The 19,953-nt window shown below is 40.2% G+C and overlaps 1 protein-coding gene across 1 annotated transcript; it reads left to right on the top strand.

The window, feature by feature from the left end:
* The first annotated feature begins 3,962 nt into the window (after positions 1–3,962).
* On the top strand, positions 3,963–10,748 carry LOC139369665 (acylphosphatase-2-like). The gene is made up of 4 exons (XM_071108929.1): positions 3,963–4,197; positions 4,920–4,936; positions 5,304–5,413; positions 10,235–10,748. Exons 1-4 carry the CDS (start codon positions 4,125–4,127, stop codon positions 10,347–10,349), a joined length of 315 nt encoding a protein of 104 aa, XP_070965030.1. The 5' UTR covers positions 3,963–4,124; the 3' UTR covers positions 10,350–10,748.
* The last annotated feature ends 9,205 nt before the right edge of the window (positions 10,749–19,953 follow it).

Genomic DNA, 19,953 nt, shown 5'->3' with positions numbered 1-19,953 from the left:
GTGCACTTGTGGATCGTAACCAACTGAAAGGTGCATACATCGCCACCTACCTGAAAGGAAAGCACACTACCACTCAACACATCCTATAACTCTATCGCCACATTCTTACTTAACCCAGTATTTCTAATAAAATAAAGCCTTACAAACCTTACTAATCCCCCACCCAAATCCTATCCCTGGCCAACCTCTCTGACCCTATCAAACTAACTCTCCAATCTAAATCTGTGACGGAGCTGGCAGTCACTCCAAACACATAAGTTCAAAATACAACTACACTCAAAAGTAATAAAAAATGGATTTAAAACAGATGGGGTGACAAAGGGAATAGAATATACTAAAAAGGCTATAAAAACAAGTAACACCTGAACCTTAAAGAGATAGCAGGTCTAGCCTCTTACTACAGGGCCTCCCAAGTGGCACAGTGGTTGGTCTAAGGCACTGCATCTCAGTGCAAGAAGCATCACTACAATACCTAGTTCAAATCCAGGCTGTATCGAATCTGGCTGTGATTGGGAGTCCCATAGGGTGGTGCACAATTGGCTGGGGTAGGCCGTCTTGTAAATAAGAAATTGTTCTTAACTGACTTGTCTAGTTAAATAAATATATTGTTAAGCTCTGTCCCAAACTACTTCTTTGAGGTTTAACAGTATTCAATACAAGTCCCTTATACCTTGCTTGAAAAAACTAAATAAATCCACAAATACACTACACTCACTAAAATCCCACGACCCTACTCCACTATTTAAATCTCTCTAGTCCTTCCTCGGGCCAACAGCCTGAAAAGAGGGCACACCACCACTCAACACACCCTGTAACTCTTCTCACGTCAAGTCTCATACACCCAAATACCTCTATGCAGCTGCCACCACACCCTCAATTTTCTTCGACTTATGTTCCATTGGTTAATAACCATTGCTATAAAACGCTAAACATCCAATCTTATTGAAGCATACATCACTTGTTGGCATATCCCTCTGTACTGGTACATATCTACTACTGACACCACTCTCAGGATCGCTCCCCATTGACCCATCTTCCTTTACTTTCTTCCTTGCCTCAGCATGTGACAACTTCTGCACTACTCTAACCCTGGAAACCTCAACCTGCCTCTCTCGCACTGGACATTTCTGATACCCATCCCCATGGGCACCCCTACAATTAACACATACCACTACATACCCCAATGCCACACATTTCTTTGTCTCGTCCCCTTCTGCAGACTTCTCACATGTGGGAACCTCCCTCCTACACACTGCTGCCACATGCCCCTAAGCTTGACAGCTGTAACAACTTAATGTATTCGGCACAAAAGCTCATACAGAATAACTTATATATCCTAACATCACTTTGTCGGGAAAAGACAACATCAAAACTCAAAAGACAACAGCTCTTCTGTTTCACCTCTCACGACACCTAATGACGAGCATCACCAACACCGGGAATCTTCCCCTTCGGTTGGTCAACTTTCACATTTATTAATACCCCAGTAATCACTCCTTTCTCCTTTTCTTAAGAGCAGAACATTTCAACTCTCTTGTCCCCATTCGTTTAACGTGGAGCGCCTGCTCGCTAATACACTTCACAATAATCAATCATTCTCAAAAGCTGTATCTATCATACACCCATTGCACATTCCAGTGTCATGTTTCAGTATACATTTAAAGAAGAGTTTAATCCCGTAAGATCTCATCTTGCACAAGACAACTTCCTCCCTTCTGTTACCATTATATGACACTACATCCCGTACAGATGTCCTTATACTATAGAAATGTCTACTACTCAAATCCCATTGTCTCTGCCAGCAATCCAACCCAGTCTTTTTTAATCAATGTTTTTACCACACCTCTACCCAACGGATCCACTATATTATTTTTCACTGCACCCTTTGTGATTAGATCTACTCTATAATTTCCCTTCCCTCAACAAAACTGAACCACAATACCATTCCTTTGCCAACCCCCTCACAAACTGCTTGATCAATAGCGTTGATTTGAGCTAGGTGCTGCACAGTTTGAGTATTATTTTAAAAGACCGGTGCAGTCAAAATTCATTTTTTTCATATTGTACAACAGCTGATGAAACTAACACTGTAAAAGTGTGACTGAATTTGATCAGTGTTAGTTGCTGTTTGGAAATACAATATACACAGGACCTTCTAATCAGCAGGTTTGCATGTGCAGAAGTTTCGGCTTTCCATGGTGACATCACCAAGCGGTAAATTGGTTAATAGATCAATAACAAAGAGAGTTCCAAACCTCTTTGTCAATAACAGCTAGTTTTCAGTTTTCCCCTCCTCACTCAGACCCCTCCCAGACAGTCCTAGCAAAAATGATTGCTTAAGAAATATTTATTTTCTCGTAACTCTAAGTTAAAAAAAAAATGGTGGTGGGAATAGACTGTTGATCAGATAGTTTCTTTTTACTTTCGAAAATGCACATGACCAAATATTTGTGGCCTACCCTCCTGAACAAGTGTCAAAGGGGCTTATTTTAAGATTGATAGGCCACATTGCTCATCACGAGTCATATATCCGCATTGGCATTCACAGTCAAGATAAATCGCCATCATAATATTGTAGGGACCCTAATTATGATCTCCCCAAGTGGGTAAATCCTATTTAGGAGACCTTTCGAGACACCTATAGGATGTTGCACTGTCGCCATTTGCAACATCCGTGTAAGTAGTGGGATGGGCCCCCGGTTGTGGCCCTCTCGAGGTACGTGGAGCAGTGAAGCATTCTCCAGACAACCCATCCTATATTGAAGAAATCTATATCTCTTGGCGTAATGACTATGCTGTTGGGTTGACAGGTTCAAGGTCGTGGGTTCAAGCCCTAGTTGGGATTGACATCTCCGCAATAAAACACTTTTTTTTAACACATGAGGCAAAATATACTGTAAACTTGAAAAATTATATTTGTTATTTGCAGTACTGGTAATACTGATACGTGAAAATATACTGTAGCCTGTTTATTTTTTCAACAAATGTTGGAACATGTTCAAAGCTGTTACCTATGAGTTGAGAATGATGTACATTACTGTACAATATCCATTCCAATGTACTGTTTGAAATTACTCACATTTAGTGACCTTATACATTAAAACGTAAATTCATTAAATTAGGATTTTGTTTCACTGATCTACAGAACCAACTGTACCTTCAAAACAGTATAGTAAATACTCTATCCAGAGCAATTTATAGTAGTAAGTGCATTCATTTTCATACTGAGCCCCCATGGCAACTGAACCGACAGCCCTGGTATTGCAAGTTGTATGCTCTACCAACTGAGCCAACCAGAACCCTAATGCATAAAGAATGAAGATCTAAATCAAATATTTTCCATCCTTTTATTGAGACTTCATCTACAGATAGTTTTGTACCGTCCAATATGTATGCTAAATCAATGTTTCTCAACCTTTTTCTACCAGCAGCTGGGGTGCTTCCGCCATGGGGGACAGCTAACATTAAAATTTGAGTACTTGAGCACAAAATCAGTGTCAGCTAAACATCAGCTAAACATCAGAATAAGGGATGGCAGGTAGCCTTGAGGTCAAAGTGTTGAGCCAGTAACTGTAAAGGTTGCTGTTTGAATACTGGAGCAGACAAAGGAAAAAAATATATATAGATATTTATTTTGCTGTACCTTTGAGCATGGCCTTTAGCCCTAATTGCCCCAGAGGTCCTTTATAATTGTGGGTGTCTCAGGGGGAGTTGGGATATGCAAAATAATACATTACCAGTAACAGGACAAATATAGGCCCCCCACAAAAACAAAAACAAATATTATCACAGGGTTTAACCTCTCGTGGACAGACAGTATGGAGGATCTGACGCAGTTACGCATGATTTAAGATCAAGGTTTCCGAGATTAGGCAGGTTTTAGACCTTCTCTGTCTGGTCCAGTAGGTGGTAGTAATTCACCACTAAAGTCGCTTAAATTAGGAGAAGACGCATAAGCAGAAGAAAAATGGTGGCAGTGAGCAGGGAATAGCTCAGACTTATCTTTGAGGAAAGCAACTAAAGTAGCTACATCCGTTAGCCGGGAGAGGGCCTGGGTTTATTGCACGGGTAGTGTGGAAAGCCTATATAGTTTAGTTTTATCCTTAGTGGTTATTTTACTTGCCATGTCTACCAACGTTGATGTTGGAGGTGAAAAGCTTGCCTCTGTAGATTTCGAGATATTCGGGAACGTCCAGGGTAGGTAGGCTGACTAGGCCTATGTTCAGTTGTCTGCCTTGGGGTGAGCCTGTGCCTGTATGTAAAATGGTCAACTCACACAATGCACACTGCCTGAAGTAGATTCACTGAGTAGGCAAGTTTGGTAACAATTTTCACTGTGCAACCGAAACATAGCATGCTGCTATCCATATTTTCAAATGCAATTGTTTCCTCCTATGGCACGGTGCAAGTTAGCCCATTGAATATTGGTGAGGGGAATTGATCTAGGCATGAAATGCTCTTAATTAAAAACAATTTATCCTTGATTGCGAATTTAATTATCATCCCAAAATAACTTCACAAATATAAAAGATACACAAAAAAAGACCAGGGGAAGAAGTGTAATAGCTTCGAGACAATGTTATAATTTTGGCTTGCCTTTGATTCCATTAGCTCAGGAAGTGTCATAGTTCAGGTAATATTTGAGTACTTGAGCACAAAATAGGTGATATGAAAGTAGAATTTCTGATGTTTCCAAAACCGTATTACACGCGTCAGGACTGTTGTACACATTGGCCGTGCTGTGGTCAATGGTTTGAATGAGATCCAAAGAGGACAGTGTATGGCCCTTTGGATTCTCTACAGTTACTAGTCTCTTGAAAGGATCAGGTCATCAAGTCAATAAAGCAAGATATAGCTAATCGGGAATATTTGGATATGAATTACCCCTATTTCTTTTCATGTTTCTTTTGTTCTTACAGGTGTTTGCTTCAGAATGGTGAGCAACTTCACTTAGCCTTTTACATGTTGAGGAAAATGTTTTTTTTAAACAATAAAATAAAAGTAGAACAAAATATATATTTTAAAACCTATCACATTCCATTTTGATTTGCAATGTGTTAGTATTTTCCCCTCTTTCATCTAACTGTACTCTTCTTTTTAAATTATGTGTTCCATACGTATTGATAAAGTGAAGTGTGTTAGCATTTTCATGTAGCCCACACACAGTGTAGAGAATCTTTGGTTCCGTTTCTAAAATACATTGTACAGTGTTATCTTTATAAGAAGATAACCCCAGTTACTGCACTGACATGACACCCCCTGTGCCATTTTTCCTTCCTTTCTTTTGGTCCTTTGTTTTCCAGTACACAGAAGACCAGGGGAAGAAGCTGGGTGTTAATGGCTGGGTGAAGAACACAAGAGAAGGAACCGTGGTTGGCCAGTTACAGGGGCCCCATGACAAGGTCAAGGAAATGTAAGTCCACTCTGAGATAGACAATACAATTCATTAGACAGGACACGATTCAATGAATCATTCCATTTTACTGCATTAAGCAATGCCTTGGTTTACAAACTACTGCACACCAGAAGAGGCTGGTGGGAGGAGCTGTAGGAGGAAGGGCTCATTGAAATGTTTGTAAAGGAATCAATGGAACGGCGTCAAACCAGCCTCCTCTGCTGAACACATCTTATTCTATAAACAAATCAGCTACCTGAGGGGTGGGTCTACCTGTTATTATTATTTTTTATTTTTTTACAGCACCCCAATCTGTTGGGGAATTTTTATATGATACTGCAATGCTGGTTCAATGGAATTTAGCCATCAGCATCACAACACTCAATATTTTTTATTTTGCATTACCATTTAAAGACAGTTTTTGAGTTGGTTGCCACACAGAGAGAGAACATATTATAAGCCTTATTCTAATCATAAAGGCTCATACATGCTTTTAACAACTAATACCGCTTCATACATGTAAGTAAAGTGTTTAATGATAGCTATACTACATGTATCAAATAAAATAGTTTTTTGCACATGCAGGTTGCTGTGAAATGCTTACTTACAAGCCCTTAGCCAACAATGCAAAGTTGTAATAAAGTAAGAAACATGTGCTAAATAAACTAAAGGAAAAACAGTAACACAATAAAATAACAATTATGAGCCTATATAAAAGGGGTACGGGTACTGAGTCAATGTGCAAGGGTACGGGGTTAGTCAAGGTAATTGAGGTAATATGTAGGTAGAGGTAAAGTGACTATAGCTAAACAGAGAGTAGCAGCAGTGTATGTGAAGAGTGTGAATTTTTGAGTGTGTGTGGCGTCAATGTGTGTGTGTTAGTCAGTGTAGTATGTGTGAGTGTGTGGTGAGAGTCCAGTGAGTGTACATCGAGCCTATGCAAGAATCAGTGCAAAAAAACGTAATAAAATGTAGGCATACCTCAGAGCAGTTACATTGGTTGAAACCAGGCAAGAGTATCACTGACACCATGCAGCTACTTTAATATCATCACACTTGTGAGAGCTTAACAGAGGACATACATGTTTACTTACTTACTGTCTTTACTAGAGATAATACCTTTGTATATTGAGAATGCAAAGTAGTACTTTGCCAGTAGGTGTCATCATATGCCCAGACTTACCAAATGCCAGGGTTCCCCAACTGGTGGGTTTTTGGGGGGGATTTAATAGAGAGATATATGTGATCATATACAAATGTAAGCAATGTTTGAAAGGATTATGTTTTAGTCAAATGTTATATCTGTTTGTGCTTCTTGCGGGCAATTTGCAGTCTAAAAAATATTTTTTTAGTATGTTCGGGTCCCCTGACCATCTGCTCAAGAAGGAATTGGCACACATCTGAATCTAGTTGATGATCCCTGCCCCATGGAATACTCTAGAATAGAGCTTCCCATGCCTAGTCACAGGCTGTGGTCTGATTGTGTATCCCCAAAAGGTGCGCTCACAAACTCCCCCTCATGGATTTAAAAGGAATAGACTGGTGTATGGTAGAAACTCCCTCTTGAAGAAAAGGAGGGTGATATGCACATCCTAAACTTGCGAATACCGGTGCTGGACTAATGGATATTACTGAGAAAAAGGAATTAGTATTTGGGTGCAGAAATAAAGCACTGGGGAGCAGCAATATTCCGTGTGCCGGCTTCTCATTTGTTTATCTCAGGGAACTCCCTTTTGCCCATGCTTGCACAAAACTTAAGGACGCTAAACTGACTTCAGATCAGTGTTGAGGGGCAACTTCATCTTACTACTTCCCTGACCTGTTTGGTGGGTGTGGCTCAGCCTGTAGTTCCTAAAACCGAGGTACATGGGAAAGTAAGTCAGCCTGGGTCGAGCTGTGGATTACATCACCAGGTTCTCTACGAACTGGGAAATGGGAACAAGATGTACTGGAGAGCTGGAGGAGGGTCCGGCCAGCAGGGGAGTATTTCCTTTCACTGTGTGTGTGTGTGTGTGTGTGTGTGCGTGTGTGTGCGTGTGTGTGTGTGTGAGAGAGAGAGATTGATTGCAATGGATCCTCCAAATCCTTTGGCTTGTTTCTAATTTCTATTGTATTGTGACTTACATAATGGTAAATGTGCTATGTGATGAAAAATGGTACATTATAAAAACTACCCTAAACTACCTTAACATGAATCTCTCTGGGCAGCTCCTCCACCCATTGGCTATATAGTATTTATCTAGCTCTGAAATTTGGGGGGAGGGTTCCTCTTGAAGTATGTGTATTTTTTTATGTACACACTGCAGTGTTTGTAGTCATTCAACTGTGCCTGACATTGCCTTTTGAGGGTTGAGCTTTTGCTGCACAAATAAAAGTGTTCCTTTTCACTCCGGCCTGCGAACACGAGATGTGAGAACAGAAATGTGTTTGGTCATTAAATATTGAAACAGACAGAGCAGGCGGGGTTGGAATCTGCTGGAGTCTGCCTGCATTCCCCCCTCTTTTTTTCTCTCTTTCATGAACAATAAATATTTCCCCTGTCTTACTTTCCACCTCTCTTTGGCAGGGTTGGAATTGCTAGTCTGCTGACTTAACTCCTTTTGTTCCATGTCTTAGTCCTGATATCTACCACTTCATCACTTTATCTGTATTTTTTGGGGCCTTGTATCTGAATTGATCCTTTTCAGTAGTGTGGAGATAAGGCTAGCTTAATTTGAACTAATCCAAGATGTTGTTGGAATGTTAGATCTAGCTATGTCTCAAAGAGCTCTTGTCAAGCAGTACACAAAGTAATGGTACCACTTTACGATGAAGGCACTTTACAGGAACAGCAATGTGGGAACCCCCCCCCCCCCCCCCCCACTTTCAATGCTATCTAACTTCCCCAAACCAGTGAGAGGGTTGGAACCTCCCAGTTCTTCCCTTGAAAACAATGAGTAGCAGCCTGCGCTTGAGAACACAGATGGGCTCCACTGTGTACATGGGGTGGGGGAGGGGGGGGGGGTGTTATTGACCAGCGGATGTGGTAGAGTGAGAGAGAAGGAGCATGTTTTCAAAGCTCTTACTCACACCTCTATAGAAAACGCAAAGGGGAAAGAAAGGTTATAGACATCCAATAAAGGTCTTCCTCTGCCAACCACTCAGAGATGTGAGATAGGGAAATGTAAACAAGCAAGGGTGGGTGTTCATAAAGGATTCATTTGACTAAATACCTCCCTCCCTCGGCAGCTAGCAAGTGCAATTATTTTCAAATTTCCCTGTTTTCTTTTGTTAGGGTTTAGTTTCCTGAAAAACTGGGCAGATCTATGCACTTAATACATTGTGTATAATACTGTAATAGCCTGTGTCTGAATGTGGTACCTATTTAAAATGCTCTGTGTGTGTGTGGTCTGTGATTCAGAAATGTGCTATAGTAGTTTGTCAATGTATATTGAACAACAAATATAAATGCAACATGCAACAATTTCAAAGATTTTACTGAGTTACACAGTTCATATAAGGATATCAGTCAATTGAAATAAATTGATTAGGCCCTAATCTATGGAGTTCACATGACTGGGCAGGGGCGCAGCCATGGGAGGGATGGCTATTTTTTTCCCCCCCAAAAAGGGCTTTATTACAGATATAAGTAATCCTCAGTTTCATCAGCTGCGGGTGGCTGGTCTCAGATGATCCCGCAGGTGAAGAAGCCAGATTTGCGTATGCAACAATTCTGGGACCTTTCATTGCAGCTCATGAAACATGGGACCAACACGTTACATGTTGCGTTTATTTTTTTATTTAGTAGATTTGTAATTTTCAGTGTTTTTTTTCTATTTTATACACCTTGGTGTGTATCCTATATTTACAATGTCAGTATTGATAACATTTGAGTTATTTATATAGTTTATGTCAGGGACAATGCACAATAATCAACATATTTGACAGCATTATAACATTCTCAGAGTTAACTAGATAGCATTTTATTACTGGGTAGTCTGTATTTTCTAGGCTTTAAAAAAAATCCTGTATTCCCAAAGCTCAGACACTCTCTGTGCTCAACTTGATAATACATAGCCTTGTGAACCACCAGTAGAATTACTTGTATTTCATTGAAAGGGAATATCAATGCACCCTTGTAAGAGAGAATGAGACATCTCTTCCATGGCAACGACACATACATCTCTCTTTGGTTGTTAGTCAATTTCCGCCATCCTAGCCTCCAACGCAAGATGTTTCCCGGCAGTCTCAACACAGACGCACCTTGAAAAAAAGCTTCCGACTGCCAACCGGTGCGCCTTCCTGCTCGCACTCATTCAATAAGAATGGAGTGATGGGCCTTCAGAGGACCATAATGCATTTAGTGACCTCTTGATTCACTTGAATACAGCATGAGGGATGTAGCGTACAGACTGCGAGGAAAGGGAACATAGGTCCTCTGGTGGTAGCTCATCGCTTGTACCCAGGAGATGATTATCACCAACATGAATTGCTCCCATTGTGTTTGCGTTATGCTGGGGACTCAAAACATATGGCCTATTACAGCCAAATCTTGGCTGTAGCTGGCAATATTTATTGTTATGTCTGTCAATGCATTGACACCAGACCTGGGTCAAATAGATTGTTTAATACATTGTCTGCCCTTTATTTTGTTTAGTCCAGTACAATGGAATCAATGGAGTAGTCCCAAAAGCCTCATTAAAACACCTGAACTACATACTACATTATCAGAAGAGATTATTGCCTGAAACTGAAAATCATGTTGCGTGTCTTTTATAGTCCTGGTTTTGAATACCAGTGACAGTTTGTGAGGTGTTGTTTTGACTCGGAATTGTGGGCCTTTTCTCTCTCTTTCCGTAGGAAGGTGTGGCTGAGTAAGGTGGGGAGTCCCAGCTCACGCATTGACCACGCCGAGTTCTCTAACGAGAGGGACATCCCCAAACTGGAAATCCATGGCTTTGGCACTCGCTACTGACTGCCAGAGCAGCGACAAAGCACCGCAGCAGCAAGTATCCACCCTGAGGCCTGCCCCAAAGGAATTAGTAGCTTCTCAACTTCTAAGGTGCTTGATTTGACCTGTAATATTCATATCTTCACAGTTTTAAATGTCATTCTGAGGCCTATTATGCCATTTATTTATTGTTTGAAAAAGTCATTTGAATGCTCTGTTATCATGTAACCCACAACAGAAGTTTGACATGATTAGTTTGCTAAATGCAACTTTTAAATTGCACTTAAATGCCACTATATATGTCAATAATAGTCAACCTTTACAATGTTGAGTTCATCCCATCAAAGACAGAAATAAAATAATTTAGTGAACCAAATGTGTGAACATTTTCAGTATTTTTAAATATTAAAAATATTTTGAGGATCTGCAGAGTTGTTTTTCTCAACATGGATGCAACGCACACTCACCGGACAATTTATTAGGTACACATATCTAGTACCGGGTTGGACCCCCCTTTCCCTCTTTAACAGTCTGAATTCTTCAGGGCATTCTACAAGGTGTCGGAAACATTCCACAGGGATGTTGGTCCAAGCTGACGCGATGGCATTACGCAGTTGCTGCAGATTAGACAGCAGCACATTCATGCTGTGAACAGCCCGTTCCATCTCATCCCAAAGATGCTCCATTGGGTTGAGGTTTGGGGTCTGCGCAGGCCACTCGAATAAACGGAACTTGCTGTCGTGTTCCAGCCAATGTTTTTTCACTCCTCAATTTTCCGTTGTACGCCATTGCGTGCCCATTGGAGCCGCTTCTGGTTTTTAGCTGATAGGAGTGGAACCCGGTGTGGTCATCAGCTGCCATAGCCCATCTGTGACAAGGATCGATGAGTTCTGCGTTCCGAGATGCCGTTCTTCACACCACTGTTGTACTGCACCGTTATGTCTGTTTGTGGCCCGCCTATTAGCTTGCACGATTCTTACCATTATCCTTTTGACCTCTCTCTTCAATGACCAGTTTTTTCCCACAGGACTGCCGCTGACTGGATGTTGTTTGTCGCACCATTCTCTGTAAACCCTAAACACTGTCGTGTGTGAAATACCCATGAGCACGACCGTTTGAGATACTGGATCCGGTGCACCTGCCACATGATTACACTGCACTCAAAGTCGCTTAGGTCACTCGTTTTGCCCATTCTAACGTTCAATCGAACAGTAACTGGATGCCTGTATGCCTGCTTTTTATACAGTGCCTTCAGAAAGTATTCACACCCCTTTACTTTTTCCAAATGTTGTTGTATTACAGGCTGAATTTGAAATGTATTACATTTAGATTTTTTTGGTCACTGGCCTACACACAATTGCTGCTGATGATACATCAGTAGCAATACAAGGATATAACATTTATAGAAGAGACAGAAATGCTTATAGTTGCTGTATATATTCAGAGCCATATCCCTGTAATGCTTAGAGAAGATATTTTGTCAAGTGTTATTGAAGTGTTGTGGTTGCAGGTTCACTTGGCACATCTAAAGCCTTTTCTTTTGGGGTGTTGCTATAGGCCGCCAAGTGCTAGCAGTCTATCTAAATAATATGTGTGAAATGCTTGATAGTGTATGTGATGTAAACAGAGAGGTCTACTTTCTTGGGGGCCTGAAAATTGACTGGTGTTCATCAAGCTGTCCGCTCAAGAGGAAGCTTCTTACTGTCGCCAGTGCCTGTAATCTGGTTCAGGTTATTAATCAACCTACCAGGGTGTTTACAAACACTACACAAACAAGATCATCCACATGTATCCATCACATTTTTCCTAATGCTGTAGAACTTTGTTCTAAAGCTATAGCCGTACCCATTGAATGCAGTGATCACAATATAGTGGCTATATCCAGGAAAGCCACATTTCGAACAGCTGGGCCTAAAATAGTGTATAAGAGATCATACAAACGATTTTGCTGTGACTCTTATGTGGATGATGTTAAAAATATTTGTTGGTCTGATGTGATTGAGGAGCATCCAGACACTGCACTTGATGCATTTATGAAATTGCTTCTTCCGATTGATAAACATGCACCTGTTCAGAAACTGACAGTTAAGGCTCCATGGATTGATGAGGAATTAAAAAACTGTATGGTTGAAAGAGTTGGGGCAAAAGGAGTGGCTAATAAGTCTGCCTGTACATCTAACTGGCTTACTTACTGCAAATTGAGACATTTTGTGACTAAACTCAACAAAAAGAAGAACATTTGTTATGAAGCCAAGATCAATGATATAAAGAATGATGGGAAAAAACTTGAACTTTAAATTAAATTATGGGCAGAAAGACAAATTCAACTCCGTCTTTTATCGAATCAGATGGCTTATTCATCACAAAACCATTTGATGTTGCCAATTATTTTAATAATTATTTCCTTTGCAAAGTGGGCAAACTTAGGCAGGAAATGCCCACAACAAAAAGTGAGCAATTATATGTATGTACAAAAAACTAATACTGAAAGAAAAGCAGTGCAAGTTTGAATTTTGTAAAGTTAGTGTGGGAGAGGTGGGAAAATGATTGTTAACGATCAATAATGACAAACCTCCTGGCATTGACAACTTAGATGAAAATGGTGGCTGACTCTATAGCCACTCCTATCTGTCATTTTTAATCTGAGCATAGAGGAAAGTCTTTGTCCTCAGGCCTGGATGGAAGCTAAAGTAATTCCGCTACCCAAGACTGGTAAAGCGGCCTTTACTGGTTCTAACAGCAGACCTATCAGCTTGCTGCCAGCTCTTAGCAAACTGTTGGGAAAAAAATGTGTTTGACCAAATACAATGCTATTTCTCTGTAAACAAATTAACAACAGACTTTCAACATGCTTATAGAGATGGGCACTCAACATGTACAGCACTGACACAAATGACTGATGATTGGTTGAAGGAAATTGATAATAAGAACATTGTGGGAGTTGTACTGTTAGATTTCAGTGCAGCCTTTGATGTTATTGACCATAACCTGTTGTTGAAAAAACTTAAGTGCTATGGCTTTTCAACCTCTGCCATATCGTGAATTCAGAGCTATCTATCTATTAGAACTCAAAGGGTTTTCTTTTAATGGAAGCATCTCTAATGTCAAACATGTAAAGTGTGGTGTACTGCAGGGAAGCTCTCTAGGTCCTCTACTCTTTTCTATGTTTACCAATGACCTGCCACTGGCATTAAATAAAGCATGTGTGTCCATGTATGCTGATGATTCAAACGAAAATGCATCAGCAACCACGTATAATGAAGTCACTGAAACCCTTAACAAAGAGTTGGGTGGCCATTAATAAACTGGTCGTGAACAAATCTAAAACTAAGAGCATTGTATTTGGTACAAATCATTCCTTAAGTGCTAGACCTCAGCTGAAACTGGTAATGAATGGTGTGGCTGTTGAACAAGTTGAGGAGACTAAATTACTTGGCGTTACCTTAGATTGTAAACTCATTGTCAAAACATATAGATTCAATGGTTGGAAAGATGGGGAGAGGTGTAGCCGTAATAAAGAGATGCTCTGCTTTTTTGACACCACACTCCAAAAAGCAAGTTCTGCAGGCTCTAGTTTTGTCTAATCTTGATTATTGTCCAGTTGTGTGGTCCAGTGCTGCAAGAAAATACCTAGTTATGCTGCAGCTGGCCCAGAACAGAGCGGCACGTTTTGCCCTTCATTGTAATCAGAGGGCTAACATTAATAATATGCATGCCAGTCTCTCTTGGCTAAGAGTTGAGGAGAGACTGACTGCATCACTTCTTGTTTTTATAAGAAACATTGTGTTGAATATCCCAATTTTTTTGCAGTCAACTTACACACAGCTCTGACACACACACTTATCCCACCAGACATGCCACCAGGGTCTTTTCATAGTCCCCAAATCCAGAACAAATTCAAGAAAATGTACAGTATTACATAGAGCCCTTACTGCATGGAACTTCCTTCCGTCTCATATTGCTCAAATAAACAGCAAACCTGATTTCAAAAAACAGACAAAGCAACACCTCTCCCCAATTTGACCTAGTTTGTGTGGATGCATTAATATGTAGGCTACGTGTGCCTTTTTAAGAATGTATGTAGTTCTGTCCTTGAGCTGTTCTTGTCTAATGATGTTCTGTATTATGTCATTCTGTATTATGTATTGTGTTTCATGTTTTGTGTGGACCCCAGGAAGAGTAGCTGCTGCTTTTGCAACAGCTAATGAGGATCCTAATAAAATACCAAAATACCAAACAAATAATGTCAAATTAGAATACTGTTTTAATTTTTTTTTCAACCCATTTGTTCTGTAAAGAATAAACCTATTCCAAAATATGCAATCTGTTGGCAATGAGGCACTTAAGTAATACGGCAAAATACTGTATGTGGCAAAGAAAAAACATTTTTTCCTGAATACAAAGCGTTATATTTGGGGCAAATCCAACACATCACTGAGTACCATTCTTCATATTTCCAAGCATAGTGGTGGCTGCATCATGTTATGGTTATGCTTGTAATCGTTAAGGACTGGGGAGTTTTTCAGGATAAAAAAGAAACAGAATAGAGTTAAGTACACAGCAAAATCCTAGAGAAAAACCTGGTTCAGTCTGCTTTCCACCAGACACTGGGAGATTAATTCACCTTTCAGCAGGACAAAAACCTAAAACACAAGGCCAACTCTACATTGGAGTTGCTTACCAAGAAGACAGTGAATGTTCCTGAGCGGCCGAGTTACAGTTTTGACTTAAATCTACTGATAATCTATGGTAAGACCTGTAAATGTTTGTCTAGCAATGTTCAACAACCAATTTGACAAAGCTTGAAGAATTGTATAAAGAATGATGGGCAAATGTTGCACAATCCAGGTGTGGAAAGCTCTTAGAGAATTACCAAGAAAGACCCACAGCTGTAATCGCCACCAAAAGTGTAGTGAGTACTTATGTATATTAGACATTTCTGTATTTAATTTTCTATAAATTTGCAAAAACCTCTAAAAACATGTTTTGCCTTTGTCATTAGTGGTTATTGTGTGTAGATGGGTGAGAAAAAAATATTTAATTCCTTTTGAATTCAGGCTGTAACACAACAAAATGTGGAATAAATCAAGAGGTATGAATACTTTCTGAAGGCACTGTAGCAAGCCACGGAAAATGGAGCGATCCACTTTCATGAACGGGTACTACCTAATAAACTGCCCAGTAAGTGTATCATTGAACTTTATCATTATAGAATGCCCTTCATACAAGTTCACTACACGAATGTCCATGATCCAAATAACAACATTAATGTTATTGTATTGGGATGTAGGTTACAGTAAAGTAAAATCATCACAAGCTGAAAGCCTGTCCAGTCATCACAAGCTGAAAGCCTGCCTATTTGAGCGAGATGTAGGGCTCCACCTGTGGAAGAAATCAACCAATAGTGGCAGTGCTTTGCCCTCCTCACAACTCTCTTTCCTATGCAAGGATAGCCAGTGTTTGTGTACTTCCCTTAAAGGGAAACTTCACCGCTAGAGACTTTTTGGGGTGTTTTTCCAGAGAGTGATGAGAGGGTGATTCAGACAATGATGATGTCATTGGTTGATTGAGCCTGCTGTCTGATCAAAACATGAATGGAGTTACGTTTCTAAGCAATTATTGTGGCCTTTGTGTTTCGCCGACTGCACGATCACGCGAGTAGATATGGTTGTCCTTGTTCAATAGAGCCATTGGACTTTTCTCAACGATGTTCCTATCTGCCAGGACATTGCAGGATATCTAGATTGACTCATTTTAACTGGCTTTGCAAAGACGGCTTTGCCTAACGGGAGCCATACTTCCTTGTTCCCACCCTCGAAGGCAAGCTTTTAAAAATGGGAGAGTTACTAGTTTACAGGTTAACAGGAGCTATGTTACCGAGAATGCTCAAAAATTTGCTACAATGACTGCTTCCTCTTTCTAAGAAGAGCTGAACGACAAACCCTTTATTTTCTTTTACATAGGAACATACAGCCCTATTTATTTGAGCCAGAATACACTGAAGAGAAGTTGAGATGGCAAGAAAAATAATTACGAGACCAGCAAGCAGCGACCAGCAAGCAGTGTTGTTCAGTACAATTTGGTGATTGATTCGGCGATAACACGGCTTGTTAGAACCACTACAAGCCAAGCTAGCCAGGTTTAGCTAGCGAGCTGTGTTGTTTGCTAAACCTAAAATGTACTGTAGTCTAAGTTGTAGCTAGCTAACTAGCCCCAGTGCCTCTCATTATGAGCAAAATTTGAGAAATGTTTTGATGATGATACGTGAGAATAAAGGAATTACTTTGGCTTGATGACTCATATTAGACTTGGGGTATCTATACCTGTGTGTTGTAGCTAGCTAGCTAGTTAACATGTCTGTGAGATGTCTCATATTCTACTGCATGCTGCTACAGTAGGAATACAGACAGTATTCCATGAATGTGTAATAGCGTTTTCTTCTTTCTCTCACAGACGATACCGCTTGGATACAAAGAAATTGATGACTCAAGACAAGATGTGAAAGGTCTCATAACAGCAAACTCCCATTGTATCAAAGTGACTCCGAACACCTCACTGCACCACCCAAACACACCATATGCAATTATTCCCTTTGTAGAACTGTAGTATTAGTATTAGTATTTCTTCTACTGTATATACTGTATTCCTGCATACTGCTGTGTAAAATGACCACAGTCCCCAGAACAAATAAACTTTGTCCTGAATACAAGCCATGTCTACATTGACAGACTAATCTCATCTGAGATTTCCACCTTCGCCGTCCTGACCGGCCACTCTTCGCCCTCGGGGCTGGCGTTGTCCTGCGGCTGGGGCTGCACGTTTTGGGTAATGGCAGCTGGTTTAGCAAGCTTTGGCACTGAGGCGATGTTGGCAGGGATGTTAGGTTTGGGGGGCTGTGACTCTGGCTCCTTGTAGACAACAGTCTGGTCCTTTCTGCACTCCACAGCCAAGTAGACAAGCCTCTTTTTCTTCACCAGCCACTGCTTCGACCTCACGCAGAAGATTTGTTTGTTCTGCAAGTCTCCTGGAAAGACATGAAGACCGATCATGATGATGTGTAACCATACAATAAAACATGTTCATCTGTAAACATAAAGACTGTTTGAGGATGTGGAGAGGTGTCTTTTATACTGATAACAAGTTCAAACAGGTGCCATTAATACAGGTAACGAGTGGAGGACAGAGGAGCCTCTTAAAGAAGAAGTTACAGGTCTGTGAGAGCCAGAAATCTTGCTTATTTGTAAGTGACCAAATACTTATTTTCCACCATAATTTGCAAATAAATTCATTAAAAATCCTACAATGGGATTTTCTGGATTTTTTTTCTCATTTTGTCTGTCATAGTTGAAGTGTGCCTATGATGAAAAGTACAGGCCTCTCTCATCTTTTTAAGTGGGAGAACTTGCACAATTGGTGGCTGACTAAATACTTTTTTGCCCCACTGTATCTTGAAAGACTTTGGTTGCAAGCCGGACACCAACATCATCTTTTAGGGAGTGGTAATGATGTGACCTTTAATGGTTGCAATTGAGATCAGCTGTGCAGGTGAATTTAGCCTCTTTGATTGTTTAACGAGAGATCAGAATTGGCATGTTCCAATCCCATGTATCTTTCACCGAAGAAGCTATCCCATTACACCTTGTGGCGCAGCGGGAAAAAAATGTATATTCCTGATTTAATGGCGGACAGAAGTCCCTGCTTCGGATTACATTTTCTAGAAGAATACGGAATAACTTCAGGAAATGTAAGTATAACGTTTATTTATTCACCAAATAGTGAACATTTTCAACAAATTACTTTCATAGTGTCACGTTGGCATGAATGATTCGGGAGACAGGTGCAGGAATTTGTAATATGGGTTTTTATTTCACCCAAATTACGGCGTGCCGTGTAAAAGCATGAGAGGACCAAACAAACACGTAACAAAAACACAGCGTTGATACCCAAACAAAAGAGCGATGAGTACCTTGAATAAATAACACACACTCACGATGATTAACACACGGGACGAGACCCGTAATCATCTGCGCAATGCACAAGGGCACGAAAGCCCAAAACACAGCACAGGTACTCACACGCACTAATGGACATTGGAACTATAATTGACAGCACCATGGTGAATAAAGGGCAGGTGTGCGCAATGAAAGCTCCAGAGGGATCCGTGACACATAGCTATGAATTTTTAATTCAAATGTTGAGTAACTGGTATTTATCAGCCCGGTGCAAAGCTAGCTAGCTAGCTAACAACATGGCCGCTATAGCTAGCTAGCAGGCAATCTTATCCTGCTTATCGGCTGTATAGAGATGAACAAATAAACTAACTAATTGTAGATTCAGCAATGTGTCAATTGTGAAGACCCAATAATTTTATATATCATGAATTGGTGAACTTGCTAGTGCACTAAAGACATATAGCAAACCGTTTCCCCCCGATTTGTTTTCAGGGACTAAAGTGGGCACCTAAATGCGTTTCACTCCATTGCATTGGCTAGGCAGGAGAAAACAGTCCTGCTCGACTAATTTGGAGTTAAGACATTTTAACAACATCTGATGAAAAACGGCTTGCTAGCCAGCCAAGTTATTTGTGCATTCTGTTGATGAGTCTGTTTTACTAGCTAGCTGCATGCAATGTCTGTTTACCTAACTAACTTTCGCTAACTGCCTCTTGCCACTTTCCATTATTGTATTGTGTTGCACCATTGGGGTTAGTGTTACTAAGTAATATTAGAGCCAAGCCTTGGCCAATTGCACATTAATAAAGGTAGTTGTGGGTTCAGCAACTTGAACCAGCAGTGAGGTTAATTTCTTCTTCCTTGTCTCTGCTTGTTCCAGGTTGAAGCACATCCCACAATGACACTCTGCAGATGTAAAGAACTTGTTGTGAACCTCCCAGCCACCACAATAATTACCATATCCCAGGGTATTATTCAGGAGCCAACACCACAATTTAGATAGAAATAGATTCACCCATGTTATTGTTTATCATGCAGATTTGTCATGGCATTGTAATTTATGAAACCCATTCTAAATTACAGACATGATTTATGCCGTGGGGATTACAGTGTGCAAGTCTTCAATTTAGACCACAATTACTTTAATTAGGTGTTAGTGAAGGGCTGGAACAAAAACCTGTAAACTCCTGTCCTGTGTATAAAAAAAACAACCCTGTGGCTGTCATGACTAAATTTGCCCTCCTACTGAACAAGCTTATGAATGTTGGAGGTTAATCTCCTTGAGATGTCCCTCATTTGGGAATAATTTATTTTGTACAATGGACTGTTTGTTTTAAGGACTCAAAAACCCAAAGAATTTTAACATTAAAAATTACAAGTGTTGATGTCTCCACAAGTTTCTGGTTTTGAGGCTTGGGCAGCTGGTGACTGCAGTTCATACTGTATGTCTAATCCCCTGCAAGGAGAGAGAAAAGCATCAATAATATTACAATGCTGTATTAATTGAATTGAATATATATTCCTGTTTGATATGCATTTATTTAATTATAATATCATCTTATATTACATTCTAATATTTGTTTTGGATCATATGTATTTAGCTTACATTAGGATGAAGTAGTTTAGGCCTTCTCATCTAGTTAGATTGCATCATATCACCTTTAATAATATGCACA

This window comes from Oncorhynchus clarkii, chromosome 17 (genome assembly GCF_045791955.1).
Source record: "Oncorhynchus clarkii lewisi isolate Uvic-CL-2024 chromosome 17, UVic_Ocla_1.0, whole genome shotgun sequence".
NCBI lineage: Eukaryota > Metazoa > Chordata > Actinopteri > Salmoniformes > Salmonidae > Oncorhynchus > Oncorhynchus clarkii.
This window is presented reverse-complemented; position numbering and strand designations above follow the sequence as displayed.